The following is a 21,396-nucleotide window of genomic DNA, read 5'->3' as shown; positions in this document are numbered from 1 at the left end:
TCGAGAAGGCAATTCTGCATTTTGATTAAAAAAATATTTTTTACGTTCAAATGGCTCTCCTGTGAAGTCGTGACTTGCGACATACGCCTAGTTTCCTGAATCGGGTCACATATTCCAAACATAGTCTGGGACAGTCGTGGGATGCGATAGATCACAAATTAATACAACCACTAGCATCAAAAAAACGTTTTTTACGCGATGTGGCTGACGCAGAGATCAGACCCCTTTAGCTTAAAATGTTGAGAAACTATTAGGCTATTTCTTCACATTATAAGCGGAGCGATGCGCACATGGCAGTAGGCTATGTGCTCCCAAGTGGCACAGCAGTCTAAGGCACTGCATCTCAGTTTTTGAGGTGTCATAACAGACACCCTGGTTCGAATCCTGACTGTATCACAAACGACCGTGATTGGGAGTCCCATAGGGAGGCGCACAATTGGCCAAGCATCGTCTGGGTTTGGCCGCTCTAGGGCCGTCATTGTAAATAAGAATTTGTTCTTAAATGACTTGCCAAGTAAAAAAAAAAAATTATACTGTATATATAATTAAATGAGCAAATGTTCCATTATCAGGAAAATACCATTATCAAAAGTGACCGCAAATGTGATTATGCATGTAAACACCAGTCTCAACGTCTACAGTGAAGAGGCAACTACGGGATGTTGAGACTGGTGTTTTGCGGGTACTATTTAATGAAGCTGCCAGTTGAGGACTTGTGAGGTGTCTGTTTCTCAAACTAGACACTCTAATGTACTTGTCCTCTTGCTCAACTGTGCACCGGGGCCTCCCACTCTTTCTATTCTGGTTAGAGCCAGTTTGCGCTGTTCTGTGAAGGGAGTAGTACACAGCATTGTACGAGATCTTCAGTTTCTTGGCAATTTCTCGTATGGAATAGCCTTCAATTCTCAGAACAAGACTAGACTGACACACTCTTGGCATTCTCTGTACCAGCTTTACCTGGAATGCTTTTCCAACAGTCTTGAAGGAGTTCCCACATGCATTTCCTTCACTTTGCGGTCCGACTCATCCCAAACCATCTCAATTTGGTTGAGGTCGGGGGATTGTGGAGGCAAGGTCATCTGATGCAGCACATCTGATCCATCACTCTTCTTTTTTTTTTTTTTTTTTTTTTTTTTTTTTAAATTTTATCCCCTTTTCTCCCCAATTTTTCGTGGTATCCAATCGCTAGTAATTACTATCTTGTCTCATCGCTACAACTCCCGTACGGGCTCGGGAGAGACGAAGGTCGAAAGTCATGCGTCCTCCGAAGCACAACCCAACCAGCCGCACTGCTTCTTAACACAGCGCGCCTCCAACCCGGAAGCCAGCCGCACCAATGTGTCGGAGGAAACACCGTGCACCCGCCCCCCTCAGTTAGCGCGCACTGCGCCCGGCCCGCCACAGGAGTCGCTGGAGCGCGATGAGACAAGGATATCCCTACCGGCCAAACCCTCCCTAACCCGGACGACGCTAAGCCAATTGTGCGTCGCCCCACGGACCTCCCGGTCGCGGCCGGCTGCGACAGAGCCTGGGCGCGAACCCAGACTCTGGTGGCGCAGCATAGCACTGCGATGCAGTGCCCTAGACCACTGCGCCACCCGGGAGGCCCTCCATCACTCTTCTTCTTGGTAAAATAGACCTTACACAGCCTGGAGGTGTGTCGGGTCATTGTCATGTTGAAAACAAATTTCCCACTAAGTCCAAACCAGATGGGATGGCGTATCGCTGAAGAATGCTGTGGTAGCCATGCAGTTTAAGTGGGCCTTCAATTCTAAATAAATCACAGACAGTGTCACCAGCAAAGCACCCCCACACCATAACACCTCCTCCTCCATGCTTCACAGTGGGAAATACACATGTGGAGATTATCCATTCACTAACACCGTGTCTCACAAAGACATGGCGGTTGGAACTCAAAATCTCAAATTCAGACTCCAGACCAAAGGACACATTTCCACCGATCTAATGTCCATTGCTCGTGTTTCTTGGCCAAAGCCATTCTCTTCTTCATATTGGTGTCCGTTAGCAGTGCTTTCTTTGCAGCAATTCGACCATGAATGCCTGATTCACGCAGTCTCCTCTGAACAGTTGATGTTGAGATGTGTCTGTTATTTGAACTCTGCGAAGCATTTATTTGGGCTGCAATTTCTGAAGCTGATAACTCTCATGAACTTATCCTCTGCAGCAGAGGTAACTCTGGGTCTTCCATTCCTGTGGTGGTCTTCATGAGAGCCAGTTTCATTATAGAGCTCAATGTTTTTGTGACTGCACTTTCTTGAAATGTTCCGTATTGACTAACCTTCATGTCTTAAAGTAATGATGGATTGTCGTTTCACCTTCCTTATTTGAGCTGTTCTTGCCATAATATGGTATTTTACCAAATAGGGCAATCTTCTGTATACCCCCCTACCTTGTCACAACACAACTGATGGGCTCAAACGCATTAAGAAGGAAAGAAATTCCACAAATTCACTTTTAAGAAGGCACACCTGTTAATCGAAATGCATTCCAGTTGACTATTTCATGAAGCTGGTTGAGATAATGCCAAGAGTGTGCAAAGCTGTCATCAAGGCAAAGGGTGACCATTTGAAGAATCTCAAATATAAATTATATTTCGATTCGTTTAACACTTTTTTGGTTACTACATGATTCCATATGTGTTATTTCATAGTTTTGATGTCTTCACTATTATTCGACAATGTAGAAAATAGTAAAAATAAAGAAAAGCCCTTGAATGAGTAGGTGTTCTTAAACTTTTGACCGGTACTGTATGACTCAGGCTTAATCTAGCCCAGCTGTTTGGAATATTTGTCTCCACTAAATCTTCCCCCCATTTATTTAGAAATGAAGATTCAACGAGTTATGTTAATTTCACTGCCGGGAAAAATGATTTGCAGAAACATGTGAAACAATCCTTTGAGGTAAGGATAATATACTAATACATAGTATTTATGTGCCATTTACTTAATATGTCTGAAATGTATAGCATAAATTAAAATACCCCCTTCTTTCTCAGGTTGAAAATTATGAAAGAGGCTTCAATATTACTGTGATAATCAAGGTGCCAGTGAAGCTTGGTGACAAAGACATCTGGGCTGATCCAAAGGGTATACAGGTGAGAAGAGTGGATACTATTTTTTGAATCACAACACCCCCTACCCTATGCTACTGATAAAAAATAGGAGAATTGAAGCTATCTGGTATTGTAAACTTTGTCTAATCTCTCAATATTGAGCGAATTACACCCTGTTAAAATGGGAGTAAGTGGTGAACAGTGATAATGAAGAGACATTTGCAGTACTTCATTTAGCAAATTACAATGTGAAAGCAATTTCTTTTTTTATAGCTTGGACAGAAAAAAAAACATTTGGTTTAGCTGCCCGGTGTTCTAGTTTGGCTCTAGGTTGTCTTGATTTTCAGTGTCTCAAACTTTGAAAATGTCTCGGATTAGTAGATACAGTCTATTCGGAAAGTATTCAGATCCCTTGACTTTTTCCACATTCAGTTACATTACAGCCTTATTCTAAAATGTATTAAATCGTTTTTTTCCTCATCAATCTACATACAATACCCCATAATCACTAAGCAAAAAACAGTTTTTTTTTGGTTGTTTTTTGCAAATGTATAATAAAAAGAAACTGAAATATAACATTTACATAAGTATTCAGAGCCTTCACTCAGTACTTTGTTGAAGCACCTTTGGCAGCGATTACAGCCTCGAGTCTTCTTGGGTATGATGCTACAAGCTTGGCGCACCTGTGGGGAAAAACTTCCCCACAGCATGATGCTGCCACCACCATGCTTAACCGTAGGGACGGTATCAGGTTTCCTCCAGATGTGACGCTTGGCATTCAGGCCAAAGAGTTCAATCTTGGTTTCATAAGACCAGATAATTTTGTCTCTCATGGTCTGAGAGTCCTTTAGGTGCCTTTTGGCAAACTCCAAGATGACTCTCATGTGCATTTTACTGAGGAGTGGCTTCCATCGAGCAGCTCCACCATAAAGGCCTGATTGGTCGTGCTGCAGAGATGGTTGTCATTCTGGAAGGTTCTCCCATCTCCACATAGGAACTCTAAAGCTCTGTCAGAGTGACCATCGGGTTCTTAGTCACCTCCCTGACCAAGGCCCTTCTCCCCCGATTGCTCTTGCAAGAGTGTTGGTGGTGACAAATTTCTTCCATTTAAGAATGATGGAAGCCACTGTGAAGTTGGGGACCTTCAATGCTGCAGACATTTTTTGGGTACCCTTCCCAAGATCTGCACCTCGACACAATCCTGTCTCGGAGCGCTACAGACAATTCCTTCGACCGAAAAACGGCTTGGTTTTTGCTCTGACATACATTGTCAACAGTGGTGCCTTTCCAAATCATGTCCAATCAATTGAATTTACCACAGGTGGATTGCAATCAAGTTGTAGAAGCATCTCAAGCATGATCAATGGAAACAGGATGCACCTGAGATCAATTTCAAGTCTCATAGCAAAGGGTATGAATACTTATGTAAATAAAGTATTTCTGTTTTTTTTATACATTTGCAAACATTTCTTAAAACCTGTTTTCACTTTGTCATTACGGGGTATTGTGTGTAAATAGTACCCGCAAAACACCAGTCTCAACATCAGCATTGAAGAGGCGACTCCGGGATGCTGGCCTTCTAGGCAAAGTTGCAAAGAAAAAGCCATATCTCAGACTGGCCAATAAAACGATAAGATTGAGATGGGCAAAAGAACACAGACACTGGACAGAGGAACTCTGCCTAGAAGGCCAGCATCCCGGAGTCGCCTCTACATCGTTGATGTTGAGACTGGTGTTTTGCAGGTACTACTTAATGAAGCTGCCCGTTGAGGACTTGTGAGGCATCTGTTTCTCAAACTAGACACTCTAATGTACTTGTCCTCTTACGCAGTTGTGCACCGGCGTCTCCCACTCCTCTTTCTATTCTGGTTAGGGCCTGCTTGTGCTGTTCTGTGAAGGGAGTAGTACACAGCATTGTACGAGATGTTTGGTTTATTGGCAATTTCTCGCATGAAATAGCCTTCATTTCTCAAAACAAGAATAGACTGACAAGATTCAGAAGAAATGTATTTGTTTCTAGCCATTTTGAGCCTGTAATCGAACCCAGAAATGCTGATGCTCCAGATACTCAACTAGTCTGAAGAAGGCCAGTTTTATTGCTTCTTTAATCAGGACAAACGTTATCAGCTGTGCTAACATAATTGCAAAAGGGTTTTCTAATGATCAGTTAGCCTATAAAAATGATACATTTGAATTAGCTAACACAACGTGCCATTGGAACACAGGAGTGATGGTTGCTGATAATGGGCCTCGTACACCTATGTAGATAGTCCATAATAAATCTGCCATTTCCAGCTACAATAGTCATTTACAACATTAACCTTCTCTACACTCTATTTCTGATCAATTTGATGTTATTTTAATGGACAGAAAATGTGCTTTTCTTTCAAAACAAGGAGTGACCCCAAACTTCTAAACGGTAGTGTGTATATATATACAGTTGAAGTCGGAAGATTACATACACTTAGGTTGGAGTCATTCAAATTCATTTTTCAACCACTCCACAAATGTCTTGTTAATAACCTGTCTAGGCCACGGGTGCCGCTAGCGGCACTCCTCCCACATTCCACTGAAAAGGCAGAGCGGCAAATTCAAAAAAAACATTTTTTTTTAAATATTTAACTTTCACACATTAACAAGTCCAATACAGCATATGAAAGGTGAACATCTTGTGAATCAAGCCAACATGTCCGATTTTTAAAATGTTTTACAGGGAAGACAAAATATGTAAATCTATTACACCACTTTTCTACCTCCATCAGTGTTTTACTCCATCACCAGCTATCACTAATTCGACCAAATAAAGATATATATATAGCCACTAACCAAGAAACAACTTCATAAGATGACAGTCTGATAACATATTTATTGTATAGCATATGTTTTTTTTGAAAAATGTGCATATTTATGGTATAAATCATAAATTACATTTCAGCTACAATCAGAAATTGCACCGAAAGCAGCCATAACATTTACAGACACCAACGTCAAATAACTAATTACTCATCATAAAACATATCTGAGAAATACATACTGTGCAGCAATTGAAAGACAGGATTCTTGTGATTCCAGACAATATTTCAGATTTATTAAATGTTTTATAGCGAAAACAAAATGTAGCGCTAAATTAGCATAGCCACGCCAGCCAGAACCAGCTGGGCGCCCACGACCAGTTCACATGCACGACCGATATATGAAATAGCATTATAAATTGGATCTTACTTTTGCTGAAATTTCATCAGAATGTTGATCAAGATGTCCTTAGTCCAGATGAGTCGTTCATTCCATTCAGAATGGTACCTTTCCCACTTCATTTAGCATGGGTACTAGTCGCGTGGCACGGATCTCTCCAAGTAAACAAAGTCACACGACGGAACACGGCAAAACTCCCGAAGAAATTCAAATAATCTGATTAAACTATATTGAAAAAACATACATTACGATGATATGGTCTCATTTATCAAATCAAATCCGAGCCGGAGAAAGTTGACATCCGAAACGGCAGCAAAACAAAACACAATCTCTCTTCAAAGTCGCGCACTTCAGACTTCCGGAAATGGACGGTCACGTCAAAGAAATAGGTCTTATTTCACGTCAGAACAAGATAAACACAAAATTTCTCCTCTGACGTCCTCTTGACACCCAGAGGAAGGCGTATGAGGTGTGTTTCGGGTCATAGGTGGCATGACCATGTATAGGCAGAGCGTTGAAGCGAGCATAGACATCTTGCATTCTACTTCCTGCTCAGGGAAAGTGCTGCCAAATGACTTGTGTTCCACTCAGAGAAAAAATTCAAACGTTTTTAGAAACTAGAGGTTGTTTTCTATCCAATGGTACTAAAAATATGCATATTGTACTAGCAAGAATTGAGTACGAGGCCGTTTAAAAATCATACGATTTTCACCAAAAGTGAAAATATCACCCCTTGTCCCCAACAGGTTTTAACAAACTATAGTTTTGGCAAGTCGGTTAGGACATGTGCATGACACAAGTAATTTTTCCAACAATTGTTTACAGACAGATTATTTCACTTATAATTAATTCACTGTATCACAATTTCAGTGGGTCAGAAGTTTACATACACTACGTTGACTGTGCCTTTAAAAAGCTTGGAAAATTCCAGAAAATTATGTCATGGCTTTAGAAGCTTCTGATAGGCTAAGTGAAATAATTTGAGTCAATTGGAGGTGTACCTGTAGATATATTTCAAGGCCTACCTTCAAACTCAGTCCCTCTTTGCTTGACATCATGGGAAAAATCAAAAGAAATCAATCAAAACAATTGTAGACCTCCACAAGTCTGGTTCATCCTTGGGAGCAATTTCCAAACGCCTGAAGGTCCCACGTTCATCTGTACAAACAATAGTACTCGAAGTATAAACCGCGGCCGTCATACCGCTCAGTCTCCTAGAGATGAACGTACTTTGGTGCAAAAAGTGCAAATCAATCCCAGAACAACAGCAAAAGACCTTTGAAGATGCTGGAGGAAACAGGTACAAACGTATCTATATCCACAGTAAAACGAGTCCTATATCGACAACCTGAAAGGCCGCTCAGCAAAGAAGAAACCACTGCTCCAACCGCCATAAAAAAGCCAGACTACGGTTTGCAACGGCATATGGGGACAAAGCTCGTACTCTTTGGAGAAATGTCATCTGGTCTGATGAAACAAAAATATAACTGTTTGGCCATATTGACTATCGTTATGTTTGGAGGAAAAAGGGGGATGCTTGCAAGCCGAAGAACACCATCCCAACCGTGAAGCACGGGGTGGCAGCATCATGTTGTGGGGGTGCTTTGCTGCAGGAGGGACTGGTGCACTTCACAAAATAGATGGCATCATGAGGTAAGGAAAATTATGCGGATATATTGAAGCAACATCTCAAGACATCAGTCAGGAAGTTAAAGCTTGGTCGCAAATGGGTCTTCCAAATGGACAATGACCCCAAGCATACTTCCAAAGTTATGGCAAAATGGGTCAAGGACAACAAAGTCAAGGTATTGGAGTGGCCATCACAAAGCCCTGACCTCAACCCTTTTGAAAATTTGTGGGCAGAACTGAAAAAGCGTGTGCGAGCAAGGAGGCCTACAAACCTGACTCAGTTACATCAGCTCTGTCAGGAGGAATGGGCCAAAATTCACCCAACTTATTGTGGGAAGCTTGTGGAAGGCTACCCGAAAAGTTCAACAATTTAAAGGCAATGCTACCAAATACTAATTAAGTGTGTGTAAACTTCTGACCCACTGGGAATGTGATGAAAGAAATAAAATCTCTACTATTATTCTGACATTTCACATTCTTAAAATAAAGTGGTGATCCTAACTGATCTAAGACAGGGAATTTTTACTAGGATTACATGTCAGGAATTGTGAAAAATTGAGTTTAAATGTATTTGGCTAAGGTGTATGTAAACTTCCGACTTCAAATGTATATTAACAGTACCAGTCAAAAGTTTGGACACACCTACTCATTCCAGAGTTTTTCTTTATTTGTTGTATTTTCTACATTGTAGAATAATAGTGAAGATATCAAATGTATTTTATATTTGCCTTGATGACAGCTTTGCACACTCTTTACATTCTCTCAACCAGCTTCATGAGGTAGTCACCTAGAATGCATTTCAATTAACAGGTGTGCCTTGTTTCCTTCTTAATGCATTTGAGCCAATCAGTTGTGTTGTGACAAGATAGGGGTAGTATACAGAAGCTAGCCCTATTTGGTAAAAGACCAAGTCCATATTATGGCAAGAACATCTCAAATAAGCAAAGAGAAACGACAGTCCATCATTACTTAAAGACATGAAGGTCAGTCAATGCGGACGATTTCAAGAACTTTTAAAGTTTCTTCTAGTGCAGTCACAAAAACCATCAAGCGCTAAGATGAAACTTGCTCTCATGAGGATCGCCACGGGAAACAAAGACCCAGAGTTACCTCTGCTGCAGAGAATAAGTTCATTAAAGTTAACTGCACCTCAGGTTGCAGGCCAAATACATGCTTCACAGAGTTCAAGTAACAGACACATCTCAACATCAACTGTTCAGAGGAGACTGCGTGAATCAGGCCTTCATGGTCGAATTTCTGCAAAGGAAACACTGCTAAAGGACACCAATAATAAGAAGAGACTTGCTTGGGCTAAGAAACATGAGCAATGGACATTAGACCGGTGGAAATTTGTCCTTTGGTCTGATGTGTCCAAATCTGAGATGTTTGGTTCCAACCGCTGTGTCTTTGTAAAACGCAGAGTAGGTGAATGGATGATCTCCGCATGTGTGACTCCCACCGTGAAGCATGGAGGAGGAGGTGTGATAGTGTGGGGGTGCTTTTCTGGTGACACTGTCTGTGATTTACTTAGAATTCAAGGCAGACTTGACCAGCATGGCTACCACAGCAATCTGGTTTGGGCTTAGTGGGACTCATTCGTTTTTCAATAGGACAATGACCCAAAACACACCTCCAGGTTGTGTAAGGGCTATTTGACCAAGGAGAGTGATGAGTGCTGCATCAGATGACTTGGCCTCCACAATCACTTGACCTCAATCCAATTGAGATGGTTTGAGATGAGTTGGACCGCAGAGGAAGGAAAAGCAGCTAACAAGTGCTTAGCATATGTGGGAACTCTTTCAGGACCGTTGGAAAATTTCATCTTGAAGCTGGTTGAGAGAATTCCAAGAGTGTGCAAAGCTGTCATCAAGGCAAAGGGTGGTGACTTTGAAGAATCTTAAATATATAAAATATATATTTTTTTTAAATTGTTACTACATGATTCCATATGGGGCGGCAGGGTAGCCTAGTGGTTAGAGCGTTGGACTAGTAACCGAAAGGTTGCAAGTTTGAATCCCCGAGTTGACAAGGTACAAATCTGTCGTTCTGCCCCTGAACAAGGCAGTTAACCCACTGTTCCTAGGCCGTCATTGAAAATAAGAATTTGTTCTTAACTGACTTGCCTAGTTAAATAAAGGTAAAAATAAATATGTGTTATTTCAAAGTGCTGATGTCTTCATTATTATTCTACAATGGTGCTGTTGGTGCTGTTGCCATTCGACGCGGTGGTTGAGGTTGAGGTGGTTAGCTCATCGAAGTTATCGGCGGACTCTCGGAACATATCCCAAGCAAGCAGTGCTAACAAAGCAGTCCTGGAGCGTAATCCCTGATTCTGATGACCATTTCTCAACAGAGCGAGTCACAGGTACTTCTTGTTTGAGCTTCTGCTTGTAAACAAGAAGAAGGAGTACAGAGTCATGAGCTGATTTGCCAAATGGGGAATGAGTTAATGCCTTGTATGCTTGCTCGTGGGTAGAGGAACAGTTGGGCATCCTGTGTCTTAATGACGGGGAATTAAAATATACTTTGAACAAAAATATAAATGCAATATGCAACAATAACTACGATTTTACGGATTTACAGCTCATATAAGGAAATTGGTCAATTAAAATCAATTCATTATGTATTTCACATGACTGGGAATACAGATATGCATCTCTTGGTCACAAATACCTTTTAAAAAATCCTATGGGCGTGGTGCTCACACCAGTCAGTATCTGGTGTGACCACCATTAGCCTCATGCAGAGCGACAGATCTCCTTCATATAGAGGTGATCAGGCTGTTGATTGTGGCCTGTGGAATGTTGTCCCAATCCTCTTCAATGGCTGTGTGAAGTTGCAGGATATTGGCGGGAACTGGAACACGCTGTCATACACGTCGATCCAGAGCATCCCTAACATGCTCAATGGGTGACATGTCTGGTGAGTATGCAGGCCATGGAAGAACTGGGAAATTTTGAGCTTCCAGGAATTGTGTACAGATTCTTGCAACATGGGGCCGTGCATTATCATGCTGAAACACGAGGTAATGGCAGCAGATGAATAGCACGACAATAGGCCTCAGGATCTCGTCACAGTATCTCGGCATTCAAATTGACATTGATAAAATGCAATTGTGTTCGTTGTCTGTATCTTATGGCTGCCCATACCATAACCCCACTGTTCACAACATTGACATCAGCAAACCTCTCGCCCACACAACGCAATACACTCTGTCTGCCATCTGCCCGGTACAGTTGAAACCGGAATTCATCCGTGAAGAGCACACTTTTTGCTTTTTGTAACATTTCTGGGATATTTTATTTCAGCTCATGAAACATTGGACCAACACTTGACATATTGTGTTTATATTTTTGTTCAGTGTATAAATACATTAGTATTGATACATGCACAAATAGTACAAATGTAAAGTAAGCACTATGTTCAATCCAAAGAAATGGGGCCAAGAAAGTGGCTATTGCAAGTTTTATTTCAGTTTTGTGATGACTGGAATTGACAGGAAACTTTTGTGTTTCAGATTCAAGGTTGTCAAAGACACAAGGATGAAGAACCTACTGCCACAGAGTTTGTGGACAAGCTGCAGAAAAATCACGCTGTGGTGAATAGTGCTAGCCCATTTCTGTTTTATAATGCCATCCACTTCTATTTGAAATAATATTTCTCAACTTCCTGGTATTGCAATTTTAAGAGGCCAGCTAACGGACACACCTAACACCAACTTGCATTGAGTGTCACGAACAGTAGTAATGACAGGTTTTCTGCAAATAGATTGTTTATTTAATTACATGTCTCGACACATAATCTTATGGCAAAACATATATCCTAGAATTTTTTAGATGTTAAAGCCAAGTGTTGTTACAGGTGTTGTTACAGATTTGCTGTGTCTAGAAATGCTGTTAAATGTAAACAGAATTACATTTAGGTAGTTGCCTGATTCTGTATGAAGGCAAACTTAATTAAGAAAAGGTATTCACAACCTCTTAAAATGTGACTTTTAACATGTTTAATTTGTGTTACACTTTATAACTCATGAATAACCCATTGTAAATTGTTCATAAAGGAGTATGAATGCTTTATAAATGATAAGGAATGTTGTAAATGCTTAACAACTATAATGCATTTATAAATAGTTGTAATGCTTATTCGTGGGTTAATAGTAAATAATGTATTCTATTATATTAATGTGTTAGATTGTCATTAGTTCAAAAGTGATCACAATCATTTTATCTTCCCCCTATCCTACAGGACTGCTCTGTCGCAAAGTGTGGGGTGTTCATGTGCAAAAGCTTCATTAGAAATTTGGATCGTAACTCTTACAACATCACTGGTAACCTCAGCTCTGGATGGATAGAACAGGTAATAAATGAAAGGATGGAGGTATGGATAATTGTATACAGTATTTTCCCCCAATGCTAGCTGTGCTAATTACAGTACATATCTCCTTACTAACATTCCTCGCTCTTTCTCTCTGCTCTCAGATTGGTCTTGAGTCTGCCCAGTTCAACTTGGTCAGCAGTGCCACTGTAGATTATGACAGAAACCAATACATCTATTATTCTTCGGACTCCAAAAATAACCCACCTATACAAAAGGTAGCCTTTTAGATGTTATCTCCTCAAATCAGGGTTGGGGTTGATTCGAATTGAAATCAGTCAATTCAGGGAGTGAATTGAATATAAAATCCAAATGTGAAAACGTTTGGCATAACCAGCTTCTCCTTTTCAGCTTATTGCAAAGTTATAAAAAATCATATTCAAATGTTTTACTTCCTGAATTGACTGCCTTCAATTTGAAATTGACTCCAACCCTGCCGCCCAGTAAGATTGATAACTTAATTTAGCTTCAGTTGAAAATACATGCATTTGTCATCCTCAGATTGAAACTCAGGTGGAGGTGTATCCTGAGGTTGACTTCACAAAGGCGGTCATTGGGGGTGTTGTGGGAGGTCTGCTGCTGTTAGCTTTGATCACAGCTGGGCTTTATAAGGTAATATTCATTACATATTTGGTATTATCAATTTCACTCACATATGTTGAATATCTACAGTATAGTCAAAGGTTTTAATGTACATCACCATTTTATATTAAGTAGTTCTAAAACCAGGGTCGTTTTCATATCCATGTAATGTGCCATGTACAGCATACAATGCCTTCAGGAAGTATTCATACCCCTCAACTCATTCCACATTTTGTTGTGTTACAGCCTGAATTCAAACATTTATTAAATGAAAAAATATCTCACCCATCTACACACAATACCCCATAAGTGCAAATATGTTTTTAGATTTGTTTGCAAATGTATTGTAAATGAAATAGAGAAATATATAATTTAGTTAAGTATTCACACCCCTGAGTCAATACTTTGTGGAAGCACCTTTGGTAGCAATTACAGCTGTGAATCGTTCTGGGTATGTGTAATGAACACGATGGGAGACAGAGAGCTGGTTTCAAGCGCAGGGCGCAGCAGGTGTTTATTTGTAAAGGACCACAGGTGGCAGGTAGCTGGGTCCAGGGGCAGGCAGAAGGTCATACACAGGGGGTCCAAAAAGGCAACAGTGCAGGCAGGGAAAAGGCTAGTAAAGTCGTCCGGGAGATCAGACAATAGGTTGATAACAAGAAATCCGAAAGTACAGGCAGGGAATAGGCAAAAGGCGTCGTTAGTTTTTGCCTGCCTCACTATCATACACGGGAGGATTTCAATTAAGGGAAAAAAAGAGCTCCGAAACAAACAAAACAAACAATACCTCACAATGATGGGGTGCGAAGAACTGAACTAAATAGTGTGTGATAAGGACATACAGGTGTGTGAACAGGTGATCAGAATTCAGGTGATTGGGATCAGGAGAGTGAGCTGCGTTCAGGGGATCTATGTGTTTGAGAGTATGAGCTGGAAAGTTTTTTTATTTTTTTATTTCACCTTTATTTAACCAGGTAGGCCAGTTGAGAACAAGTTCTCTGCGACCTGACCAAGATAATGGAAAGCAGTGCGACAAAAACAACAACACAGAGTTAAAATAATTACAATGTAACATTAGTACTCGAGTGATAGATGTGCAGATGATGAATGTGTAGAGATACTGGGGTGCAAAGAGCAAGCGGGTAAGTAATATCATGGGGATAAGGTAGACGGGTGTGCTATTTACAGATTGGCTGTGTACAGGTACGGTGATCGGTAAGCTGCTCAGACAGTTGATGCTTAAAGTTAGGGAGGGAGATATAAGACTCCAGCTTCAGAGATTTTTGCATTTCGTTCTAGTCATTGGCAGCAGAGAACTGGAAGGAAAGGCGGCCAAAGAAAGTGTTGGCTTTGGGGATGACCAGTGCAAAATACATGCTGGAACGTGTGCTACGGGTGGGTGTTGCTATGGTGACCAGTGAGCTGAGATAAGGCGGGGCTTTACCTAGCAAAGACTTATAGGTTACCTGGAGCCAGTGAGCTTGCCGACGGATATGTAGTGAGGACCAGCCAACGAGAGCATACAGGTCGCAGTGGTGGGTAGTATATGGGGCTTTGGTGATAAAACTGATGGCACTGTGATAGACTACATTCAGTTTGCTGAGTAGAGTGTTGGAGGCTATTTTGTAAATTACATCGCCGAAGTCAAGGATCGGTAGGATAGTCAGTTTTATGAGGGTATGTTTGGTGGCATGAGTGAAGGAGGCTTTGTTGCGAAATAGCAAGCCGATTCTAGATTAATTTTGGATTGGAGACGCTTAATGTGAGTCTGGAAGGAGAGTTTACAGTCTAGCCAAACACCTAGGTATTTGTAGTTGTCCACATATTCTAGGTCAGAACCGTCCAGAGTAGTGATGCTAGTCGGGCGGGAGGGTGCGGGCAGCAATCGGTTGAAGAGCATACACTTAGTTTTACTAGGATTTAAAAGCAGTTGGAGGCCACGGAAGGATTGTTGTAGGACATTGAAGTTCGTTTGGAGGTTTGTTAGCACAGTGTCCAAAGAAGGGCCAGATGTATACAGAATGGTGTCGTCTGTGTAGAGGTGGATCAGAGAATCACCAGCAGCAAGAGTGACATGATTGATATATACAGAGAAAAGAGTCGGCCCGATAATTGAACCCTGTGGCACCCCCATAGAGACAGCCAGAGGTCCGGACAACAGGCCCTCCGATTTGACACACTGAATTCTCAAGTTGCTGCAGGGGTTGCTGAGATGTTGGCCATGGTAGGGGTAGCCAGGTGGAAAGTATGGCCAGCCGTGGAAAAATGTTTATTAAAATTATCGATTATCGTAGATTTATCAGTGGTGACAGTTTTTCCTATTCTCAGTGCAGTGGGCAGCTGGGAGGAGGTGCTCTTATTCTCCATGGACTTTACAGTGTCCCAAAACCTTTTGGAATTAGTGCTACAGGAATCAAATTTCTGTTTGCAAAAGCTAGCCTTAGCTTTCCTAACTGACTGAGTATATTGGTTCCTGACTTCGCTGAAAAGTTGCATATCGCGGGGGCTATTCAAGTGGGCTGGAAAGTGAGCTGCGTTCAGGGGATCTACGTGTTTGAGAGTATGAGTTGGAAGAAGACATTACAGTACGTTTCTAAGAGTTTTCCACACCTGGATTGTGCAACCTTTGCCCATTATTATTTTAAAAATTCTTCAAGCTCTGTCAAATTGGTTGTTGATCATTGCTAGACACCCATTTGGAGGTCTTGCCATAGATTTTCAAGTAGATTTAAGTCAAAACTGAAACTCTGCCAATCAGGAATATTCACTGTCTTCTTACTAAGCAACTCGTGTAGATTTGGCCTTGTGTTTTAGGTTATTGTCCTGCTGAAAGGGGAATTAATCTCCCAGTGTCTGGTGGAAAGCAGCTTGAACCAGGTCTCCACTAGGATTTTGCTTGTGCTTAGCTCCATTACGTTTATTTTTTATCCTGAAAAGATACCCAGTCCTTAATGATTACAAGCATACCCATAACATGATGCAGCCACCACTATGCATGAAAATATGGAGAGTGGTACTCACTCAGTAATGTGTTGTATTGGATTTTCCCCAAACATAACACTTTGTATTCAGGACAAAAAGTTAATTGCTTTGCCAAATTATTTTGCAGTTTTACTTTAGTGCCTTGTTGCAAACAGGATGCATGCTTTGGAATATTTGTATTATGTACAGGCTTCCTTCTTTTCCCTCTGTCCTTTAGGTTCGTATTGTGTAGTAACTACAATGTTGTTGACCCATCCTCAGTTTTCTCCTATCACAGCCATTAAACTCTGTAACTGTTTTAAAGTCACCATTGGCCTCATGGTGAAATCCCTGAGCGGTTTTCTACATTCCTGGGTGTATTGATACACCATCCAAAGTGTAATTAATAACTTCACCATGCTCAAAAGAATATTCAATGTCAGATTTTTTATGTTTACCCCTCTACCGATAGGTGCCCTTCTTTGCAAGGCATTGGAAAACCTCCCTGGTCTTTGTGCTTGAAATTCAATGCTCGACTGAGGGACCTTACAGATAATTGTATGTGTGGGGTACAGAGATGAGATAGTCATTCAAAAATGACTACCTCAAAAATCATGTTAGACACTGCTATTGCACACATAAGTCCATGCAACTTAGTATGTGACTTCTGAAGCAAATGTGTACTCCTGAACTTAATTAGGCCTGCCATAGCAGAGGGGTTAAATACTTATTGACTGAAAACATTTCAGCTTGTAAAATTTTTGAAAAACATGATTCCACTTTGACATTATGGGGTATTATGTGTAGGCCAGTGACAATGTAATACATTTTAGGCTGTAACACAACAAAATGTGGAAAAAGTCAGTGGGTGTGAATACTTTCTGAAGGCACTGTATACAGTAGAGTTCTGCATGGGTCCGCTTTTTGGAGCCAAACCCGCCCCACGCCTGCCACAACTCCGATACCCACCCGATACCAGGACAGATTGTTCTCCACGAATCGACCCACCTACAAAGAATTGTTCTGCGAGATTATCTGTGAACCTGCCAAATTGCATTCATTTTTTTAATCCATTTTTTTACTCCAGTCAGTAAGCCTATTGATTTTCCTAATTTGTCTGCATGTCTATTTAACCGTTGGATAAAGGAAACCATACAAATTATCTATTTTTATTTTCACAATGTGGCACATTGATATCTCAATCGCTTTGAAAAATAGCCTGGTTATATAGTAAAAGGCTCATCTGCTCTATCCAGCATATCTCCTCTCCTCCTCATCAAATATCCGAGACACGGGCCAGCCAGCAACATGTTTTTGTTGTTATGTTGGGTTATCGTCGTCCCTCTGTTAGTTGTGTAACCAAGTTCAGCCTAGTAGCTAGGTCTACTAACCTACTATGTTTATGTTATTTATTTAGTTGAAAAAGACGATCACTTGCGGGAAGAATACCGTTTCTTAATTTATAACAACTCAAAACCTTTGCAGGCAAAATGGTTATGGTTATCAAATTGTTTCATTGAAACTTAAATAAAGCATTGCCAGAATTGAATATAGCCTGCAAAAATCTTGTAAACTTTGCCAGCCACACCAGTCAAACGCAAATTATATGGCCAGCGTATGGTGAATGAAAGGTTCAGTTGTGAACGCCTCTGCACGTGTACAAATTAGAACGTTTCAGCACCAATAATAGACAGTGCCCTACTGCAAGGGAACAGTGGGTACCTGGCCCGATGCAGGAATCTAATATGTAGTACACATTCTTATACTCTTACTATGCAATACATTTGCCAAAAAACTGTTAAAGAACGTAATAATCTCTCTCTACACATGTCTCTTTCTCTCAGGCTGGGTTTTTCAAAAGCCAGTTGAAGCAGATGATGCAGAATACATCAGAAGATGGACCAGGGGCTGATGGAGAAGCTGCCCCGCCTGAATAACAGCAAACAATTGGACTTGCTCACTGAGTGTGTACAATTATTGAAGGGGAAGTTCAAGATTTTACAACTTGATGTTAGATGGTTCCTCACCGAAAAAGTAATCTATGGGTCAGGAAAAACAGTAATCCATGGTTCGGTTTTCTTTAAATCTACTAAAATCTTCAGCTAACTTGAGCCACTGCTAACAAAAAAACTATGCTAGTGATAGATGCAATCGTGCAATTTAGAAATGTTATGGGCCAAATCAACTTCATAGTTGTTTTTTCGTTAGTTAATAAACCTTTACCGCATAATGTTACCATGTGGCAACATATAATTTCTCTTTACCCCCGTACTTCCCTAAATGAAAAAACACCCCATGGCCTTTTAACTAGATAATAACTAGCTACCACACACATAACTAGCTAAGAGCTAGTTATTAGTTTGCTCCATAAATGATTCTCATAAAACAATCATCTTTACATCTCCCCCCTCCCCCCAAAAAGATAACATATGGCCAAGTTAACATACAACTTTATTTACATATGCATGGCTAATACAATTATTTTTATATGTATAATATTATAATATCCATTACATAAATATATAATAGGGCTAGATTGAATACTTTTTTAAAGAAAACATATTTTCAGAAAGTGTGAAGGAATAAAACAATACAATTATAATTCAAACACCTCATTTTTATTAGAAAACCCAATTATTCATGATATTAGTAGTTGCAGAGTATTACCGTTGTCGCACAGTGTTTCCATATGGCAACATACATTTAAATAAAACTCAAACATTGTTCAAACATTGTTCTACATTTGTTTATTTGAGGCCATTTGAAGTGATAAAAAAATTGAAGTGGTAGGGGGCATGGTTCTATAATAATGCATGCAGTAAAGGGTGATTTGGCCATTATAAATCATTTGCACAATTGCCCCTATCACTTCCATTGATTGTTAGCTAACAGTGGCTAAAGTTAGCTGAAGTTTGTAGTGTGTGTTTTTAGGTTACTGTAGTTTCACAGAATCAATCTGATTACAACATAATTTATGGGTTGACAGTAGGGTTGACCCACGTGAATTCAGTCACTTTTTGACTGCACCCCTTTTGATTTGAACAAAATGTTCCATACATGTTTGCCCATCATATAAGTGGTCAGAAACTACTTTTTGGACCTGAATTGAAAAACATTCTGGAGGTGCTCAAAGTTGATCCATTTTTCATACCCCAGCCTACAATGAGACATCCATATCTTCATCACTGAAAAATATAAACGTTTGAGTTTGATATAATTTGGGAACATATTAACAGGGTTATCAAACTATTTTATAATTTCTAGAAAAAAAGTATTTGTCAACTATAAAAAAAAATCCTTAAACTAAAATGTTTTTCTCACATAATTTGCAGCTTAGAACCTATTGTACATAAAACATAATCTGAGGTGTTTAAATTGTGCCCACCATCAGTTGAGACACAGCATACTGTTGAATACAGTGTGGGTTTCATTTCAATCATATACATAGTATTCATAGAATGGGCCTATGCCTTTTGACCACTGCATTTAAGCTGGTACACCATTGACATTTTAATTGAATTAACATTTTAACTTCCAATTATTACCAAAAAGATGGCCACTGGTCCACCCCTGTTGAATGTTAACTTAAATGGGAATGTCTATTCTATTATCTATATTTCTGTGATTTCAATAGGTTTCCTATGGAAGATTGACAACAGAATTTAGAATAATGGATATTCCCATTCAAGTCAACATTCTTTGATGGGTGGACCTGGAACCATGTTTGTGGTACCATTTGAAAGATACAATTTCATTCACATTTTAGTATGTATGGAAAAATATGTATGAAAATTGTATATTTACTCTATTTTTACTGCTACTCAGTAGCAAGTGTTTACTGTAATATATAATAATTATAGATTATTTAGAACAGTCTGAGAAACCTTTAGCAAATGCAGAAATGTATTCAATCACTGCCATGCCCAAAAAGCAGAACATTTCAGGTCACTGGCAACCAGAAGGTTGTAAGTTCAAATCCCAGTAGAGGTTGAATCCCAAATGGCATTTTACAGCAATAACATCTTAATTCAGGTGTAAAAAACATATAAAAAATATTGTAATTTCAGATGTTTGAAGCTTGTTTACAAAACTGAAAGTAAAAGATGCAAAAACGACACATAAGAACGGGAAGCATAGAAATAGCGCACATAGAACACATATACCACTTCTTAGACTTGCTTTCAATGATAATGACAGATCTATAACTCACATTTCTATGTGAATTTGGTCAGGTCGCCCAAAAAGTTACATATTGCAGTTTTAAATTAGGAATCTTGCAGCTTTAATTTAATTTTAAAATTTCTTATTAAAACTTCTGGTATTTGTATGGCACAGACATTGTGCTACATAGTAAATGTTTGTTTTATTGTTCTTCACATTTAATAGACACAGTAACTAGATAGCTTGCTTTAAATTCATCCCCTATCCTTGTGCTACTGGGAAACCAATGATCATGTTCATAATTCCCTCCAAAAATGAATGAATCCAATCTTCCAACTAGCAAGATATCCATCTAATGGAAGATTGGATTCATTTTTGGAGGGAATTATGGACATGATCTTTGGTTTCCAATTTGCACAATGATAGGGGATGAATTCGCAATAGCTTAGAGCTTACAGTACATGTCATGAGTTAGTTTAGTTTATTGAAACATACCAAACATGAAAATAAATGTAAATATTTCTACAAAATGAACTAACTGCCAAAAAAAGCTAAACATTTCTTGCATTTATGATAAATAATCATTTTCACATTTAGTTTGATTTAACAATATACAATTATTATATTTAACAGACAACATCAGTTAAAGAATAGAATGTATGGTAGCTTATGTTCGTTGTGTACTTTACAGCTGTACAACTGATGCTAAACATGGCTTCATTAATTAAAAGTATACAGTGCATTTGGAAAGCATTCAGACCCTTTTACTTTTTTCATATTTTGTTACGTTACAGCTTTGTTCTAAAATGTGTTACATACTTTTCCCCCTCATAACTCTACACACGATAACCACCATGATGAAGCAAAAACATTTTTTGGGAAATTTTATCAAATGTTTAAAATTTAAAAAAATGAAATATCACATTTACATACAGTACCAGTCAAAAGTTTGGACATACCTACTCATTCAAAGGCTTTTCTTTATTTTTACTATTTTCTACATTGTAGAATAATAGTGAAGACATCAAAACTATGAAATAACACATCATGTATCATGTAGTAATCATGTAGTAACCAAAAAAGTGTTTAACGAATCGAAATATAATTTATATTTGAGATTCTTCAAATTGTTCTTCAAATTCTCTCAACCACCTTCACCTGGAATGCTTTTTCAACAGTCTTGAAGGAGTTCCTACACATGCTTAGCACTTGTTGGCTGCTTTTCCTTCACTCTGTGGTCCAACTCATCTCAATTTGGTTGAGGTCAGGTGATTGTGGAGGCCAGGTCATCTGATGCAGCACTCTCCTTCTTAGTCAAATAGCCCTTACGTAGCCTGGAGGTGTGTTGGGTCATTGGCCGCAAATAAAAAGACGAGGATCCCATCAGCTTTCTATAGGCTAGGCCTACTATATATCTTTCCTAA

The 21,396-nt window shown here is 39.6% G+C and overlaps 1 protein-coding gene across 2 annotated transcripts in view; it reads left to right on the top strand.

Annotated features, from left to right (window-relative positions):
• LOC139569644 (integrin alpha-X) overlaps window positions 1-20,725 on the top strand; it is a 60,420-nt gene extending 39,695 nt beyond the window's left edge. The window contains exons 24-30 of one of the 2 annotated variants that reach the window (XM_071391058.1): window positions 2,843-2,921; window positions 3,017-3,115; window positions 11,412-11,492; window positions 12,140-12,250; window positions 12,373-12,486; window positions 12,770-12,880; window positions 17,656-20,725. In XM_071391058.1, coding sequence (XP_071247159.1) covers window positions 2,843-2,921; window positions 3,017-3,115; window positions 11,412-11,492; window positions 12,140-12,250; window positions 12,373-12,486; window positions 12,770-12,880; window positions 17,656-17,748 — 688 coding nt within the window. In that variant the 3' untranslated portion in view covers window positions 17,749-20,725. Of the gene's footprint in view, window positions 1-2,842; window positions 2,922-3,016; window positions 3,116-10,730; window positions 10,817-11,411; window positions 11,493-12,139; window positions 12,251-12,372; window positions 12,487-12,769; window positions 12,881-17,655 lie in introns of those variants that run through there. The other variant, XR_011673916.1, reaches the window with a different exon arrangement.
• Window positions 20,726-21,396: the final 671 nt, after the last annotated feature.

This window comes from Salvelinus alpinus, chromosome 3 (genome assembly GCF_045679555.1).
Source record: "Salvelinus alpinus chromosome 3, SLU_Salpinus.1, whole genome shotgun sequence".
Lineage (NCBI taxonomy): Eukaryota > Metazoa > Chordata > Actinopteri > Salmoniformes > Salmonidae > Salvelinus > Salvelinus alpinus.
Note: the sequence above shows the minus strand (reverse complement) of the source record. Positions and strands in the feature narration are given on the sequence as shown.